Source organism: Megascapheus bottae, chromosome 6 (assembly GCF_031878675.1).
Source record: "Megascapheus bottae isolate mThoBot1 chromosome 6, mThoBot2.hap1, whole genome shotgun sequence".
Classification (NCBI taxonomy): Eukaryota; Metazoa; Chordata; class Mammalia; order Rodentia; family Geomyidae; genus Megascapheus; species Megascapheus bottae.
Genome location: NC_143514.1, coordinates 76,443,985 through 76,459,492, shown reverse-complemented (window position 1 = coordinate 76,459,492; position 15,508 = coordinate 76,443,985). Strand labels below are relative to the sequence as shown.

At 50.5% G+C, this 15,508-nt stretch overlaps 1 protein-coding gene across 1 annotated transcript; it reads left to right on the top strand.

Annotated features, from left to right (window-relative positions):
* Window positions 1-665: 665 nt before the first annotated feature.
* Window positions 666-7,388, top strand: LOC150062480 (PRAME family member 12-like). The gene is made up of 5 exons (XM_090333912.1): window positions 666-837; window positions 2,654-2,724; window positions 3,745-4,041; window positions 5,474-6,064; window positions 6,543-7,388. Exons 1-5 carry the CDS (start codon window positions 829-831, stop codon window positions 7,114-7,116), a joined length of 1,542 nt encoding a protein of 513 aa, XP_090190038.1. The 5' UTR covers window positions 666-828; the 3' UTR covers window positions 7,117-7,388.
* Window positions 7,389-15,508: the final 8,120 nt, after the last annotated feature.

Below are 15,508 nucleotides of genomic sequence, written 5' to 3'. Positions count from 1 at the left end.
CCCTGCCCTGGAGCCAAGCCGCACGGCCCGTTTTCCAGGGGTGGACGGCAGAGTCTCCCCGTGGCCAGCTGGGGCCTCGGGTCTCCCATCTCCGGGCCCCTCCACCGCCGAGGCTGGCGCGGCTTCCTCCCTCCCCTGCCCCGCCCTCCATGTGAACGAGCTCCTGGCCCTCCCCATCCACACTCGGAACGGCTGAGCGCTGGGGATTCTGCCGCATTCTCTGACTTCCGCTCGGACTGCGGCCTCGCGCCCCGCACAGCGGGACTGCGGCTCAACATGGCGGCGGTGCAGGAGGCTCACACAGAAGCTTCTAGAACAGGGCAGCCGTGACTTCAGCCTGAGGGCGGCGTGCACGGCGTCCTCCCTGACACCGAGGTGCACCTGCGGACCGCGGTCCGACTGGGGAGGTTGTGAGGGGGCCTCAGCTCTCCTGACCAGACCCCCCCCGGGCCCCAGGTCCCGACCTCAGCCAGCAGGAGGCGCCCCGCCCCTCAGGCTCGCTCTCCCCTGCACGAGGTTCCGGTCCCTGCTGCTGCCCTCCCCAGCCTCCTCTGCACACATGCCAACCTGAACCCACGCGAGCGCATGCGCGAGCGCTCGCCGGCGGCGGCGGGGCGGGCTGCGGAGCGCGCATGCGTGCATGCGCGCGCATGCGCAGGAGGGCAGCAGAGGCGGCGGCAGCTGGCGAGCCGCGCCTTCGTGGCCTACTTCTCCTCAGCGCTGTCGGAGGCGGGGCCTGAGGGAAGGAACCTTCTAGAATGAGAGGCGCGAACAAGGGGGTGTCGAGTAGGTAACACGCCCTCTTTGGACCCCAGCACCTCCGTCAGGATGGACAGGGTAAGGTCTCCTCAGGCGTCCCGGGAGTAGGTGGGAAGGGAGAGCGCTGAGGCCCCGGGCCCCGCCGAGGCATAAACAAGTAGCTGCGTGGTAACGATTCACACAGGATAAAGCAGGTGAAGGAGCCGGGTGCGGGCGGCCCGGCCTCGAAGCCCGCCCCAGCAGGGACTCCCCGCCTCCCCTTCACCGCCGGGAGGGCCGGAAGTGGGCCGTGGCTCGGGTGGTGGTGCGCCAGCCCGGAGCCAGGCGGCTCCGGGACAGGGCGGGGCCCCGCGGTCCAGCCCGAGGAACGGCTGGAGACGTGGAGAAAGGGCCACGCCAGGGCCTCGGGCAGAGCCGTGGAAAACGAGAACGGCTGGAACGCGGTGACTGTGCCTGGAATCTCAGCAAGCTGCTGCGGGACCCACAGCGACAGGAGAGAATCCTGTCAGGCCGGCCAGCCCGAGCTGGGCACGGTGGCTCGCACCTGTCACCCTCGCTGCTCAGGAGGCTGAGATCCGAGGATCGCGGTTCAAAGCCAGCCCAAGCACGAAAGTCCCTGAGACTCCACCTCCGGGAAGTGACGCTGTGGCTCCAGGGGTAAGGGTGGTAGCCTTGAGCAGAAGAGCTCAGGGACAACGCCCAGGCCCAGAGTTCAAGCTTCCTGCCAGAAATAAATACAATAACAAGCCAGCGTGCCTTTCTGTCTACAGCAAAAAGACCTGCAATATCGTCTGTGCATCACACATGAGCAGCTGAGTTCCAACCCCAGTCCAGCTAAATCTGTGAAAACGTTGGGTTAGGGGTGGGGAGCTTGGCCTAGTGGTAGAATGCTTGCTTAGCATGCACAGAGATCTGGGTGTGATTCCTTGCTACCACGCAGAAAAGCCGGAAGTGGTGCTGTGGCTCAAGTGGTGGAGCTCTAGCCTTGAGAAAGCCCAACAAGAGTGCTCAGGCCCTCAGTTCGAGCCCCAGGAATGGCAAGAAAAGAAAAAAAAGATTGATGGGGCCGGGAGTTTGGCCTAGTGGTAGAATGCTTGCCTAGCATGCACGAAAACCCGGGTTCAATTCCTTGGTACCACATACATAGAAAAAAGCTGGAAGTGGTGCTGAGGCTCAAGTGGTAGAGCTCTAGCCTTGAGAAAGTCCAAGGACAGTGCTCAGGCCCTGAGCCCAAGCCCAGGACTGGCAAAAAAAAGAAAAAAAAGATTGGATTCATAGACACATCAGAAGGACAGTGGCAGCAGGTTTTCAGGGGAAGAGTTAATTGGGGAGCTCTATATCCCAGAATTGCCAAAAAGGGAGCAGGCCCCCAAACATTTTTGTGCCTTTGGAAATCACAACCTTTAAGCTTTCAACCTGTTGCTTTCCTTTTCTTTTTCTTTCTTTTTTTTTTTGTGGGTCATGGGGCTTGTACTGGCCTGGGCACTGTCCCTGAGCTCTTCAGCTCAAGGCTACCACCCTACCCTTGAGCCAAGCCCCATTTCCTATTTTCTAGAAGTTAATTGGAGATAAGTGTCTTAGATATTTTTGTGCCTCGCTTTGAACCTTGATTCTTAGATCAGCCTCCTGAGTAGCTAAGATTATAGGCATAAACCACTGCCAGGGCTTGCCTCCCTTTTCTGAAGCACAGCCTCCATCCTCCTTTTCCTTCACTTTCCCCTTCAGCCCACCTGTACCAGCCAGGGCACCCACATGCTTTCATGCACCCTGATGGTTCAGGTTTTATTTTCAGTGCTAATACTTAAACTCAGAACCACAGGCTTCTATCAAGCACTCTAATACCACTTAAGCCCTGTATGTTTCACTTCAGCTTTTATCTATTTTTGTTTTTCAGATAGCAGCTGACTTTTTCTTCTGCAACATGGAGAGGTTCCGATTATGGTCCTCCCTTCTGCAGTCCTCCAGGTAACTTCACAAGTGATCACCTTGCACTCTTCCCAGTTGATTCACATAGGAGTTTTCCTTTCATTTGCCTGTGCTGGCCTTGATCTCATGTTCTTCTCATCTCTCCCCCCCCACCCCTTGGCTGGGACCCACCCCACTCACCCAGATGGTTCTTGACCTGTAAGTCCCAGGGCCTGTTGCGGAGACTGGTAGATTTCATCCCACCTAGTACCTGTGCCTTCCTGACCAGGTGGCTGTGTGAGGCAGGGCACAAGGGTGGGGAAGATGCAGGGACCTGGCTGTGGTCTAGGAGTAGAGACTATATGAAACAAACATGAATGACCTTAATTTATCCCAACCAGATTGAGGCTGGTGCTCTTCTTTTAAGCTACAGCTTCATTTCTGGCATATTGTTGGTTAATAATTATAAAAATCTCACAGCCTGGTGTCCGATAGCTCATGCCTATAATCCTAGCTGCTCAGGAGGCTGAAATCTGAGGATCATGATTCAAAACTAGCCCAGGCACAAAAGTCTGTGAAATTCTTATCTCCAATTAACCACCAAAAAAACCCCTTGGAAGTTGTGCTGTGGCTCAAAGAGGTAGAGCACTATCCCTAAGCTGAAGAGCTCAGGGACAATGCCCAGGCCCAGAATTCAAGCCCCATGACCAACAAAAAGAAAAAAGAAATATCAGACTTTTCTGCTTGGGCTGGCTTTGAATCGTGGCCCTCAGGTCTCAGCCTCCTGGGTAGCTACAATTACAGGTAGGAGCCCCCAGTTCCCAGCTAATGGTGGGAAGGTTTTCCCCTGAGAAAGTGGATGTGAACTGACAGGTTCTGCCATAGCTGTTGTAGTGGGTCCAGAGCTCGGTGACCCAGTGCCTGCTGGGGTCACCTGGATGGGTAAATGGAGCCTTCCTACATTGGTTCTTCATTCCTCAGCTGGTTCTTTATTTGGGAGGGGACAAGTTTGGGATTGCTAACTTTCAGGGTACAAGAAAGCCACTTCGTGGATGCTGTCCCAAGATCCTTTACCTCCAGGTTCATCAAGATGTACCATCAGGCCCCACCCACACTGGTGCAGCTGGCGGCCCGAAGCCTGCTAAGGAACCAGGCCTTGGCCATCTCTGCTCTGGAGGACCTGCCCGTGGAGCTCTTCCCTCCACTCTTCAAGGAGGCCTTTGCCAAGAGATGCACAGAGGCACTGAAGGCCCTGATCCAGGCCTGGCCCTTCCCCTGCCTCCCACTGGGAGCGCTGATGGAGGCATCAGACTTGGAGGCCTTACAGGTTGCCTTGGATGGGCTGGACAGGCTGCTTGCCCTAAAGGTTTGGTCCCGGTAAGTGGGAACCAGGTAGATGGGAAAAGAGAGCTCTACAGATAAGGGAAGAGACATCCTAGGTCAGGGAGATGAGTGGCCTAGAGTATTCTTTCCACACAACGCAGCAGGACAAAGGAGGTCTAGGCAATGGCTGAGCACACCCAGAAACATCTTTCAGGTGGGAGGACTCCTTAGAATGGAATCACGGAGGACAGAAGATCCTCCCTGCTTCTGGCCACAGGCCCTTGAGATGGACCAGCCTGGAGTCCAGGGGAGAGTCAGACAAGGGAGAAGATGCTGTCTGGGATGAGGGGGAAAAGTATGGATGGAGGCCAGGCCTGGAGGCTCATATCCTACAGTCCAGCACTTTGGAGGTTAAGGGAGGAGGATCTGAAACCCAGGGGCGGGGCGAGGGGGGAGGAGGGGAGGAGGGGGTGGAATCTGAGCCTGGTGGTGGCTCACCTGTAATCCTAGCTACATTGGAGGCTGAAATATGAGGATTACGGTACAAAGTCAGCCCAACGTTAAAATGTCTATGAGACTTATCTCCAATTAACTACCCGAAAACCAGAAGTGGTGCGGTGGCTCAAGGGCACTAGCCTTGAGCTGAAGAGCTCAGAGACAATGGCCAAGCCTAGAGTTCAAGTCCACACCAACAAAAAAAAATAGGAGGAGGGTCTTGAGTTGAAGGCCTGAGTGGACTGAATCTGATCTCCCTCTGCCTCTCTCTTTCTCTCTCTCTCTCTGTGTCTCTCTCTCCCCCGCTCTCTCCCCCCTCCCCTCTCTCTCTGTCTCTCTGTCACTAGTCCTGGGGCTTGAACTCAGACTCAGGGCCTGAGCCCTATCCTTGGGCTTTCTCAATGAGAGAGCCATACCACTTGAACCAGAGCACCACTTCCAACTGTTTCCTATGTATGTGGTACCAAGGAATAGAACCCAGGTCTTCATGCATGCTAGGCAAGCACTCTTCCACTAGGCCAAACTCCTGGTCCTGATTACTTTATCTTTGGGGAAAGAGCTAGGCACCCATGTGTGCATGTCTGACAGACTGCAAGGACTGAGGGAGTACTGAGGACTTGAACTGAGGGTCTGGGCACTGTCACTGAGTTTGGTCCTGCAAATTTAATCTTTCCTACTTTAGCCACTGCTCCCCTTCTGGCTTTTGATTCATACCTATAACCCAAGCTACACAGTAGGCTTACATCTGAGGATTGTGGTTTGAAGCCAGCCAAGAAAGAAAAGTTTTTGACACTCTTGTGTCCAGTTAACTATCAAAAAAGCTGGAAGTGGAGCTGTGACTCAAAGGGTAGAGCACTAGCTGTGAGCAAAAAAACACTCCGAAAAAATAGCCAGTCCCCAAGTTCAAGCCCCAAGACAAAGAACTGGGGCAGGGAGAATGCAGGCGGAAGGTGGGTTCTGCCTACATTCTGAGGCTCCTGTTTCCCCACAGACGGTGGAAACTGCAAGTACTGGATCTGAGGAACCTTCACCACAACTTCTGGAAGCTTTGGGCTGGAGACGAGCCCTATATCTGCCCCTCACAGGCCAAGACGAAGAGGCAGACGAGTCCAGCAGAGGAGAATGGGGCAGGGATGGAGGCAAAGCCACCCTTGAAGGTGCTTGTAGACCTGAGCCTCAGGCAGACAACCCTGGACCCATTCTTCTCCTACCTGCTCCTGTGGGTGGAGCAGAGAAAGGCCTTAGTGCAGCTGAGCTGTAAGAAGGTGAAGATCATCACCCCACACATCCACAGGGTCAAGAGCATCCTGGAAAAGCTGCAGCTGGGCTGTGTGGAGGAAGTGGAAGTGAACTGCAACTGGACCCTGTCCAGCCTGGCCACTTTTGCCACTTACCTGAGCAGGATGGGAAATCTCCGCAGCCTCCTCCTCTCCCACGTCCACCGGGCTTCCTCCATTGCCCCAGAGGAGCAGGAGCGGCTGGTCCTGCAGTTCACCTCTCAGTTTGCCCACCTGGCCTGCCTCCAGGAGCTGTCCATGGACTCTATGTGCTTCCTGGAGGGCCGCCTGCACCAGGTGCTCAGGTGAGGAGGACACGGGGCTTCCCTGCATGCTTGAGGGAGCCTTTACTGTCCCAAGAAGTGCAGTGAGCACCTACTGTGTGCCAGTCAGCCGAGCTGTCTCAGAGATCCAGACAACAGAACATCAGTGATGTCTACTTCTGTCCTGTAGCAAGGTCTCATCATACTACAAGGGTGAAGGCAGAGGTCACAGTGGGGGTGCATGCAAAGAAGTACAGAGGGCTAAACGAGGGTTCATGTGAGATAGAAAATTTTGCCCGAGTGCATGGCCTGGAAAGGACCACCATGCCAGGAAGCCAGTTGTGGAAGCTCAGATTCCCCAAGGGTTGCTGTGACTACAGCCAGGCTCCTCACCACACAGCGCGCTGGCTGTGGTCACAACAGCCTGCATCCTGTATACCAAATGGTCCTCTCCTTTGAGGCCGTCCCCACCCCACCAGCAGCCCCCAGAGCTCAGACCTAACCATTTGCTCTCTCCTAGGTGCCTGAGGACCCCCTTGCAGTCCCTCTCAATAACGGACTCTCGGCTTTCAGAATCAGACTTGGCATGTCTGTCCCAGAGCCCGAGCATCCGTCAGCTAAGTGACCTGAATCTGAGCGGTGTCAGAATGACCCGCTTCAGCCCCGAGCCCCTCCGCGTTCTGCTGGAGAGCGTGGCAGCCACCGTGAAGACCCTGGACCTGGAGGACTGCGGGATCCAGGACGCCCAGCTCACTGCCATCCTGCCTGCCCTGAGCCGCTGCTCCAGCCTCACCACCTTCAACTACCTGAGGAACCCGGTGTCTGTGACCACCCTGGAGGCCCTGCTGGTCCACACTGTGCACCTGAGCCACTTAAGCCTGGAGATGTATTCTACTCCTCTGGAGGTCTACGGCCCCCAGGGTGCCCAGGAGCAGTGGAGACTCAACCAGCTTCGTGATGAGCTGATGATGATGGTAGAGTCAGTTAGACAGTCCAGAACAATCTGGTTCAGTACCATTCCTTGTCCTCCCCCAGGCAACCAGCCCCAGTTTGAAGCCCAGGCTAATCTATGCTCTGGGTGTCAGACTGTCTAGTTAGGCACAGGCATTACCACCCTGCTTCTGGGCCATTAGAGGAGAACATAGGTGCATCCTAGAGGTTCCCAGAACCCATGGAGTCATGTGTGGGGAAAGGACAGAGCCAGCAGGAGGGCAGCCTTGGATGGGAGGTGTTGGCCTGGAGAGACATATGTTCTAAAATGGTTCAGAAAAGGAATTTTGAGTTTCTGGGTTAAAATTCATGTTTGGGGAGGGATTTGATGTTGTTACTTCTTTATAGATGGTTGTAAAGAAACAAATAAAGAAAATCGCAGTGCAAACCACCTCGTCTCCTCTAATCAGTTTCCTCCTTTACAGTTAAATCCACAAATTTCTAGAGTCATCTGACATACCACGGGGTTTCGGCCCCAAGAACCCCCTGCTTCCAGTGCAGTGGTGCCATTTTGATTATAACCTCCACTTCTCTACTTTGCTCTGGGTACTTCCTTCCATGCTCTGTGGCTGTTTGGTTTGTACTACACAGGTGGTTCACCTGGAATGTACAGCAGGTACCACCATCCAAACTCTAGGGTCACCTTGTAGGCAAATTGCTGTGAGACTAAGATGGTGCTTGTGTAGGAAGCACCTTATTGGAAGATCCTTGAGTATGTGCATAGGATCTTATAGCTGCAAATACAATTTGACTTCCGCTTTTAAAAAACTATTGTCGGTCATGGGGCTTGAACTCAGGGGCCTGGGCACTGTCCTTGAGCTCTCTCACTCTATCCTCGAGTCATAGCACCACTTCTTGCTTTTTCTGTGTTTGTGGTACCAAGGAATCAAACCCAGACCTGGGGCTTTGTGCATGCTAAGTAAGCACTCTACGGCTAAGCCCAACTTCTGCCTTATTTGTTCTATCTCTTTGATCTCCTTACCTTATTTCTGTGGTTAAGGAAACAGCACTATGGTGAATGAGTGAAAACTTTAAGGCTAGCTGGAGAGGAAAGGAAGCTTACCACATTATTCAAGCAGAAAAGAGTTAATTTTGGGGAGAGTAAACTGCAGGCCTACACACGATGGAGGTATGTGGAAACAGGGGAAGGAAAAAGGGAAAAAGGAAAAGGGAGAACTCATGTTGAGATGGTTTATACAGGGGAAAGCAGAAGGCAGGACCACAACGGATGTGAAGAAAGTGCTCTCAGCCTGGGGAACTGTCACTGTCCAAGGGAAGTGTGACCAGGGCAGTTTAGGAAGTGACCTCAGAGCCTGGGATCCTTTGCTGACTCACAGTCATGTGATTTCCAGGTGATTAATGGGACTAGGCAGATATAAAGGAAGGGGGAGGAAGGCTGTGCTCCAGGGAGAACCTAACAAAAATGAGTTATAAAACTTGGAAAACCTGAGTCATTTCTGTTAAAAACAAGTATTCTTTTCCATCTGTAACTTTCTGCAGGAGTTTCTAAAAATCCTTTCATTTTCATTCTGGATAAGGAATGTCTTTTTTTTGGGGGGGGTCAGTTGTGGGACTTGAACTCTGTGCCTGGACATTGTCCCTGAGCTCTCCAGCTCAAGGCTACCACCCTCCCCCTTGAGCTACAATACCACTTCTGGTTTTGGGTGGTTAATTGGAGATAAGAGTCTCATGGATTTTAGGACTTGGATACTCAGACTGGCTTTGAACCATGATCCCCAGATCTCAGCCTCCTGAACAGCTAGACATGTGCTACCAGTGCCCAGACATGAATGTCTTTTGGTTTATATGGTTTCTAAGAGTTCCATGTTTAGAGTGCTTTGGACCTTTTGTGTACATGTATGCCAGTCCTGAGACTTGAACTCAGGGCCTGGGCTCTCCTTGAGCCATGGCTTTTTTGATAGATAGTTAGAAATGAAAGTCATAAAGACTTTCCTGCCCGGGTTGTCTTCAAGCCACAACCCTCAGATTTTAGCATCCTGAGTAGCTAGTAGCTGGGATTATAGGTGTGAGCCACTGGCTCTGGGCTTCAAATTAGGTTTCTATCTAGCACCCTATGATTTTTATTTCTGGGTGCCAGTACTGGGTTCTGTCCCTGAGCTTTTGTGTTCAAGGATAGCTCTAATCTATGACTTGAGCTTTGGCTCCATTTCTGACTTTTTGGTCATAGAGTCGAGCTATCCTTGAACACAAAAGCATTTTTTTAAATTTACAACTACGGATAAGTAGCAATTAGCCAGGTCTCAGAGAATTCAGAGAACCTAAAAGACTAGGATTACAACATTTCTGATGAGTAGCATTCTGAGAAGGCCACAGAGGTCATTCAATGTCACAACATGGGTTCTTAGGCTTTTGTATTCCACCCACCTAAAGATTGGCTGCAGGCTTTATTCCAGGCTAGTTTAAAAGGAATTGTTTCAAAATAATAGATTTTAACCCACCTAGTCCAGTAAAATCCTGGCTCAGAGGTCAAATGTTAATGCAGCAAAACTCTGCAGCCCGCAGACAGCTACTGTCCCTCCGGCTACTCTTGCAGTGAGATTTAATGCTCTGATGCATACTCTCCTATCTTAGAATCCAGAAAAATCAGCACCACCTGCCAGATTCCCAAGGCGCTTATCCTAAGGCCCAACAAAACCAATCCAGACTAGGGACTTTGGAATTCTTGGACCACCTTCTGGGAAGGGACAGTTTCACTGTTCCATAACTTCCTATCCCCTGCGTCAAAATGGCAGAAAATGGATGAAGATGGGCTCAGGTGCTTTCTCCTTTAGGCATGTTTGTGCTAGGCCTTCTTGTTCTTTGCCATATTTCTTCCCTAATAAACTCACTCACCACTTTTCCTGTGTTTGAATCTTGCTTGAATTCCCTCTAGGTAGGATGAAAGACTCAAGGTTGATTAGCTGCACTAACTTTACAGTAAAACGACCCCATGACCAAATTCTACATTAAGTCTCTAGATCTTAAACTTATGGTAGGATGTTCCAAAGGGTTCCTGAACTCCTCAAGAAAATTATGAGAGAGAGAGAGAGAGAGAGAGGCACTAAGGGAATTAACTTCCCTTAGTATGATGGGCATTGCTGTCAATGGATGTTACCTGAGGCTGGTAGTACACACACATAATCTCAGCACTAAGGAAGAGCACTGGTGGCTCACCCCCATAATTCCACACACTCAGGAGATCGGAGATCTGCAGATTGAAATATGAAGCCAGCCTGAGCAGGAAAGTCCATGGGACTCTCATCTTCAGTTAACTAGCAAAAGAGCTGGAAGTAGAGCTATGATTCAAGTGGTTCAAGGATAACACCCAGACCTTATTTCAAAACCAACAATCTCCCCCTTCTCTCCCCCCCCCAAAAGGGTAGAAAAAAAAAAGAACTCCACTTAGAGGTCAACCTGTGCAGAACTAAAGAGTAGGCACAAGGTAAACAAATAGAGCAGTGGCCAAAGCATAGTATGGGCCAGAAATTGTAGTCCATGCATCTCCATCCCTCAGGAGGTAGCCATGACAACCACAGGGGCCCACAGGGATGGATTAAATGGAACCTCAAGGGGTAGAGCACAGGAAGGAGATACCTATGGCACCCACAAGCCCTTTGACAAGGGAGCTGAGGATGGGCACAGGGTCCCCCAGCCAAAGTCCTGGTGGCCCAGTCCAACAGGCCAGCCTCAGCTTCCTTGCAGGCAGTGAGAAATATAGCCCTTCTCAGCCTGACTTCAGATCTGCTCCCAAACCCAGATGTCATCTATTCCCCTAAACCCCTGAGCCAGCTGGAGAGCTTGCTGGGCCAGGTGCACAACTAAGACCAAAATGTCACCCCACATAAGACCCCCCCCCACCTCGCTATCCCTCCTTCCCCCGCTCCTTTTTTTTTTTTTTTGACAGTCCTGGGGCTGGAATGCAGGGCCTGAGCACTGCCCTTGGGTATTCTCAAGGCTAGAGCTCTACAATATAATCCACGGCAACACTTTCAGCTTTTACTATGTAAGTGGCACCAAGGAATCAAACCCGGGTCTTTGTGCATGGTGGGCAAGCACTCTACCACTAGGCCAAACTCCCAGCCCTCCTTCCAGAATTTTCTGACCCTGTTCATTCATGCATGCACACAGAAGCCTCTAGTTTTGTCTCCTTTTCTAGATTGGAAGTTAATCGGAGACCTAAGGTCTCCCTGTGATGTTTATTATGTGCTTTGAAAGTGGCAGAGCAAGTGTTACAGAGCCCTCACCCCCGCCCCCAAGTGTCTTAGTGTATCCCACAGAGTAAGGACAACCCAGATGAGGGCATGGCCCATCAAGGCCCATTGATGCACATTTAGGCTCTTGCCAGACATCTCTGTCACCTAGTCCATGCCTGAAGATCTGATACACAGCCAGTTTTTTTCTTTTCTTTTTTTGTGGCTTCCTCATTTTACTCCAGTGTTTCTGAACATTCAGGTTTATTTATTTATTTATTTGCCAGTCCTGGGCTTGAGCTCAGGGCCTGAGCACCGTCCTGGCGTTTTCTCAAGGCTAGAACACTCCACTTGAGCCACAGAACCACTTCTTTTTTTTTTTTCTATGTGTGTGGTACGGAGGACTCAAACCCTGGTCTTTGTGCATGCTAGGCAAGCACTTTAACACTAGACCAAACTCCCATCCCCTGATTATTCAGTTTATATTGCTCTGCTAGATCATTCTATCAGTTTAGGAACAAATGCTCCACAATCTTCACATTGAATTCTGCTCTCTTCCATATTAAAAACATTTTTTTTTGCGTGTGTGTGAATTTTGGGGCTTGAACTCAGCCTGGGTGCTATCACTGAACTCTACAGCTCAAGGCTAGCGCCCTACCTAGAGCCAAGCCCCACTTCCTGTTTTCTACAATGTAATTGGAGATAAGAGCCTTAAGTTCTTTTGTGCCCCACTGACTTGAACTTTGATCCTAAGATCTCAGCCTCCAGAGTAGCTAAGATTACAGGCATGAGACGTTGTAGCGCCCGCCGGCTTAAGAATGTTTTTAATGTGTTGCTGGGTGGTGGCTCAAGCTTGTAATCTTAGCTACACTGGAGGCTGAGATCTGAGGATCAATGTCCAAAGCCCGCCCATGCACAAAGGACCTGAGACTCTTATCTCCAATCTGCCTCTAGAAAACGGGAAGTGGGGCTTGGTTCTAGGGTTTAGTGGTAGCCTAGAGCTGAAGAGCTCAGGGACTACACCCAGGCCCAGAGGTAGGGCAGTAGCCTTGAGCTGAAGAACTCTGGGACAGGGCCCACAAAAAACAACAACAACAAAACATTCTTAAGTAGACAGGCACTGCTGGCTCATGTCGGTAATCCTTCCTACAAAGGAGGCTGAGATCTAAGAGCCATAGTTAGAAGCCAGCCTCGGGGGCGCTGGGAGTTTGGCCTAGCAATAAAGTGCTTGCCTTGCACGAACGAAGACCAGAGTTTTATTTCTCAGTACCACACATATAGAAAAAGCTGGAAGTGGTGCTGTGGTTCAATTGGTAGAGCACTAGCCTTGAGGAAGCCCAAGGATAGTGCTCAGGCCCCGAGTTCAAGCCCAATGACTGGCAAAACAAAACAAGAAAACAGCCTGGGCAGGAAAGTTTTTAAGATTCTATCTCCAGTTAACCACCAAAAAGCTGGAAGTAAGAGTCTCACAGACCCAGGCTGGCTTCTCCCCTGGATTGTCAGATCTCAGACTCCTGAGTAAAGGAACCAGTGTCCATAGTAACTGAATTTTTTGAAGTATTCTGGAGTTTGTGTCGGCAATCATTCCAGTGATGGGGTGGTTTGTACTGTTTCTTTTCAAACATTAAACCAAATTTGAATCCCAGTATAATTTTTTTTTGGGGGGGGGTGGTGTTGCCTATGAGGCTTGAACTCAGAGCCAGAGCACTATCTCTGAACTCTTTTGCTCAAGGCTAGCACTCTACTACTTTGAGCCACAGGTCCACTTCTGGTTTTCTGGGAGTTAATTGGAAATAAGAGTCTCCTGGACTTTGGTGCCTGGGCTGGCTTCAAACCAGCGTCCTCAGATCGCAGCCCCTGGAGGAACTAGGGTTAAAGGAGTGAGCCACTACTGCCCAACTTCCAAGGTAATTTCAGATCTCGAAACCATTCGTGCATTCCTGATGAATCCATCCAGCCCTGCAGCCAGTCAGGCTCCTCTTTGTATAGCAATTCTCTTGTCAGGAAAGAAGTGGGGCTGCCCTTAGCAGGATCCTGGACTCATCCTCCACTTAGAACAAAATGCAGACTTGAAAGGCGGAGGTTACTCAAAGGTGTAGGTTTGCCCAACAAGGGCAAGCTGGTGAGTTTGATATGCAGCATCACCAAGCATAGAAAGTGAAATTATAGCTGGGTGTCAGTGGCTCGAACCTGCGATTCTAGCTCCTGGGGAGGCTGAGATCTGAGGACTGTGGCTCCAAGTCATCCAATGCAGACAAATCTGAGAGACTCCAACAAGCAAAAAGCTAGAAGTGGAGCTATGGCTCAAGTGGTAGAGCACCAGCCTTGAGCAAAAGAGCTAAACTTGTATCTGCTGCCTAGAATCCTAGTAATCCCCGGGCTGTGGGTTCACATTAAACAAGAAAACCACAAAAAAAGAAAGAACAAAAGAAGGGAGGAAAGAAAGGAAGGAACGAGGCCCAGGAGTGTGGCCTAGTGGTGGAGTGCTCGCCTAGCATGCATGAAGCCCTGAGTTCAATTCCTCGGTTCCATGTACTCAGAAAAAGCCAGATGTGGTGTTGTGGCTTAAGTGGCAGAGCACTAGCCTTGAGCAAAACATGTCCAAGGACAGTGCCCAGGCCCTCAGTTCATGCCCAAGGACTGGCAAGAAAGAAAGAAAGAAAGAAAGAGAGAAAGGAAGAAAGAAAGAAAGAAAGAAAGAAAGAAAGAAAGAAAGAAAGGAAGGAAGGAAGGAAGGAAGGAAGGAAGGAAGAAAGAAAGAAAGAAAGAAAGAAAGAAAGAAAGAAAGAAGGGAAGATACGAAAGAAGGAAAAGAGAGTGGAAGGGAAGGAGGGAAGGAGGGGAAAGAAAGATGTGGAGGGATGTGGCACTGTGCTTCAGGGAATAGGGCAGTAGCCATGAGCTAAAGAGCTCAGGGACAATGCTTAGGCCCAGAGTTCAAGACCCAAAACTGAACAAAAGAAAGAAAAAAAGAAAGAGAGAGAGAGAGGGAGAGAGGGAGAGAGGGGGGGGAGGGAGAGAAATGGAGGAAAGAAGGGTGAGTAAGAGGGAGGGAGCAAAGAAAGAAGGAAAAGAAGGACAAAGCTAAAAAGTAGGTGTAAGAGGATTATTTGAGCCCAGGAGTTCTAGGCCACCTTAGGAAGGTACAGAACTGTCTCTCAAGAAATAATTAGGGCTGGGAGTGTAACATAGTGGTAGACTACTTGCCTAGCTGCATGAAGCCCTGGGTTCCATTCCTTGGTACCACATACCTGGAGAAGGCCAGCAGTGGTGCTGTGGGTCTTGTGGCAGGGCACTAACTTTGAGTAAAAAGTGTTCAAGGACAGTGCCCAGGCACTGATTTCAAGCTCCAGGACTAGCAGAAGGAAGAAAGTAAGGAAGGATTAGAGGGGCTGGGAATGTGGCTTAGTGGTAGAGTGCTTGCCTAACATGCATGAAGCTCACATAAACAGAAAAAGCCCGAAGTAGCCTCAAGTGGTAGAGTGTTATCCTGGAGTAAAGGAAGTTCAGGGACAGTGCCAAGGCACTGAATTTAAGCTCCTGGACTAGAAAATAAACAAGCATTTATTTTCTGCATGAAAATACTTCCCCATCCCTCAGGAGTTACAAAGGTAGAGCTATGGAAATGAGTGATTAGGTTATTTCAGACAACTTTGACTGGGACTACAGGGTTCAGGCTTTTTTTTTTTTTTTGTAGGTCCTGGGGTTTGAACTCTGGGCCTGGGTGTTGTCCTGAGCTCTTCGGCTCAAGGCTACCAGCCTATCCTGAGATTAATTGGAGATAAGGGTCTCAAATTCTTTTTTTTTTTTTTTCTGGGTCCTGGGGCTTGAGCTTGGCCTTGGTGATGTCCCTGAGCTCTTCAACTCAAGGCTACCACCTTAGCCTAGAGTCAAGCCCCACTTCCACATTTTCTGATGGTTAGATGAAGATAAGAGTCTCAGGTCTTTTTGTGCCTGGGCTGGCTTTGAACCTTGATCCTCAGATCTCAGCCTCCTGTGAGTAGCTAGGATTATAAGGCCTGAGACACTGCACCTGGCTTTTGAGAAAAGGAATATTTTTTTCTCCCCTTTGATCTTAGGGCCTGGGCACAGTATCTGAGCTCTTTTACTCAAGGCTAGCAATCTATCACTTTCAGCCACAAAGCCACTTCTGATTTTCTAGTGGTTAATTGGAGATAAGAGTCTCTCAGACTTTCTTGCTCAGGCTGACTTTGAACTACAATCCTCAGATCTTAGCCTCCTGAGTAGCTATGATTACTGAGAGATACCAGCCCCCGGTGTGGGGGGGGAGAAAACTAATCTAGTT

Excerpts from the sequence above, each read along its gene's own strand:
- LOC150062480 (XM_090333912.1), top strand. Across the intron at positions 2,725-3,744 it reads TCCCTTCTGCAGTCCTCCAG|GTTCATCAAGATGTACCATC; the intron begins GTAACTTCACAA and ends CTTTACCTCCAG. Across the intron at positions 6,065-6,542 it reads CGCCTGCACCAGGTGCTCAG|GTGCCTGAGGACCCCCTTGC; the intron begins GTGAGGAGGACA and ends GCTCTCTCCTAG.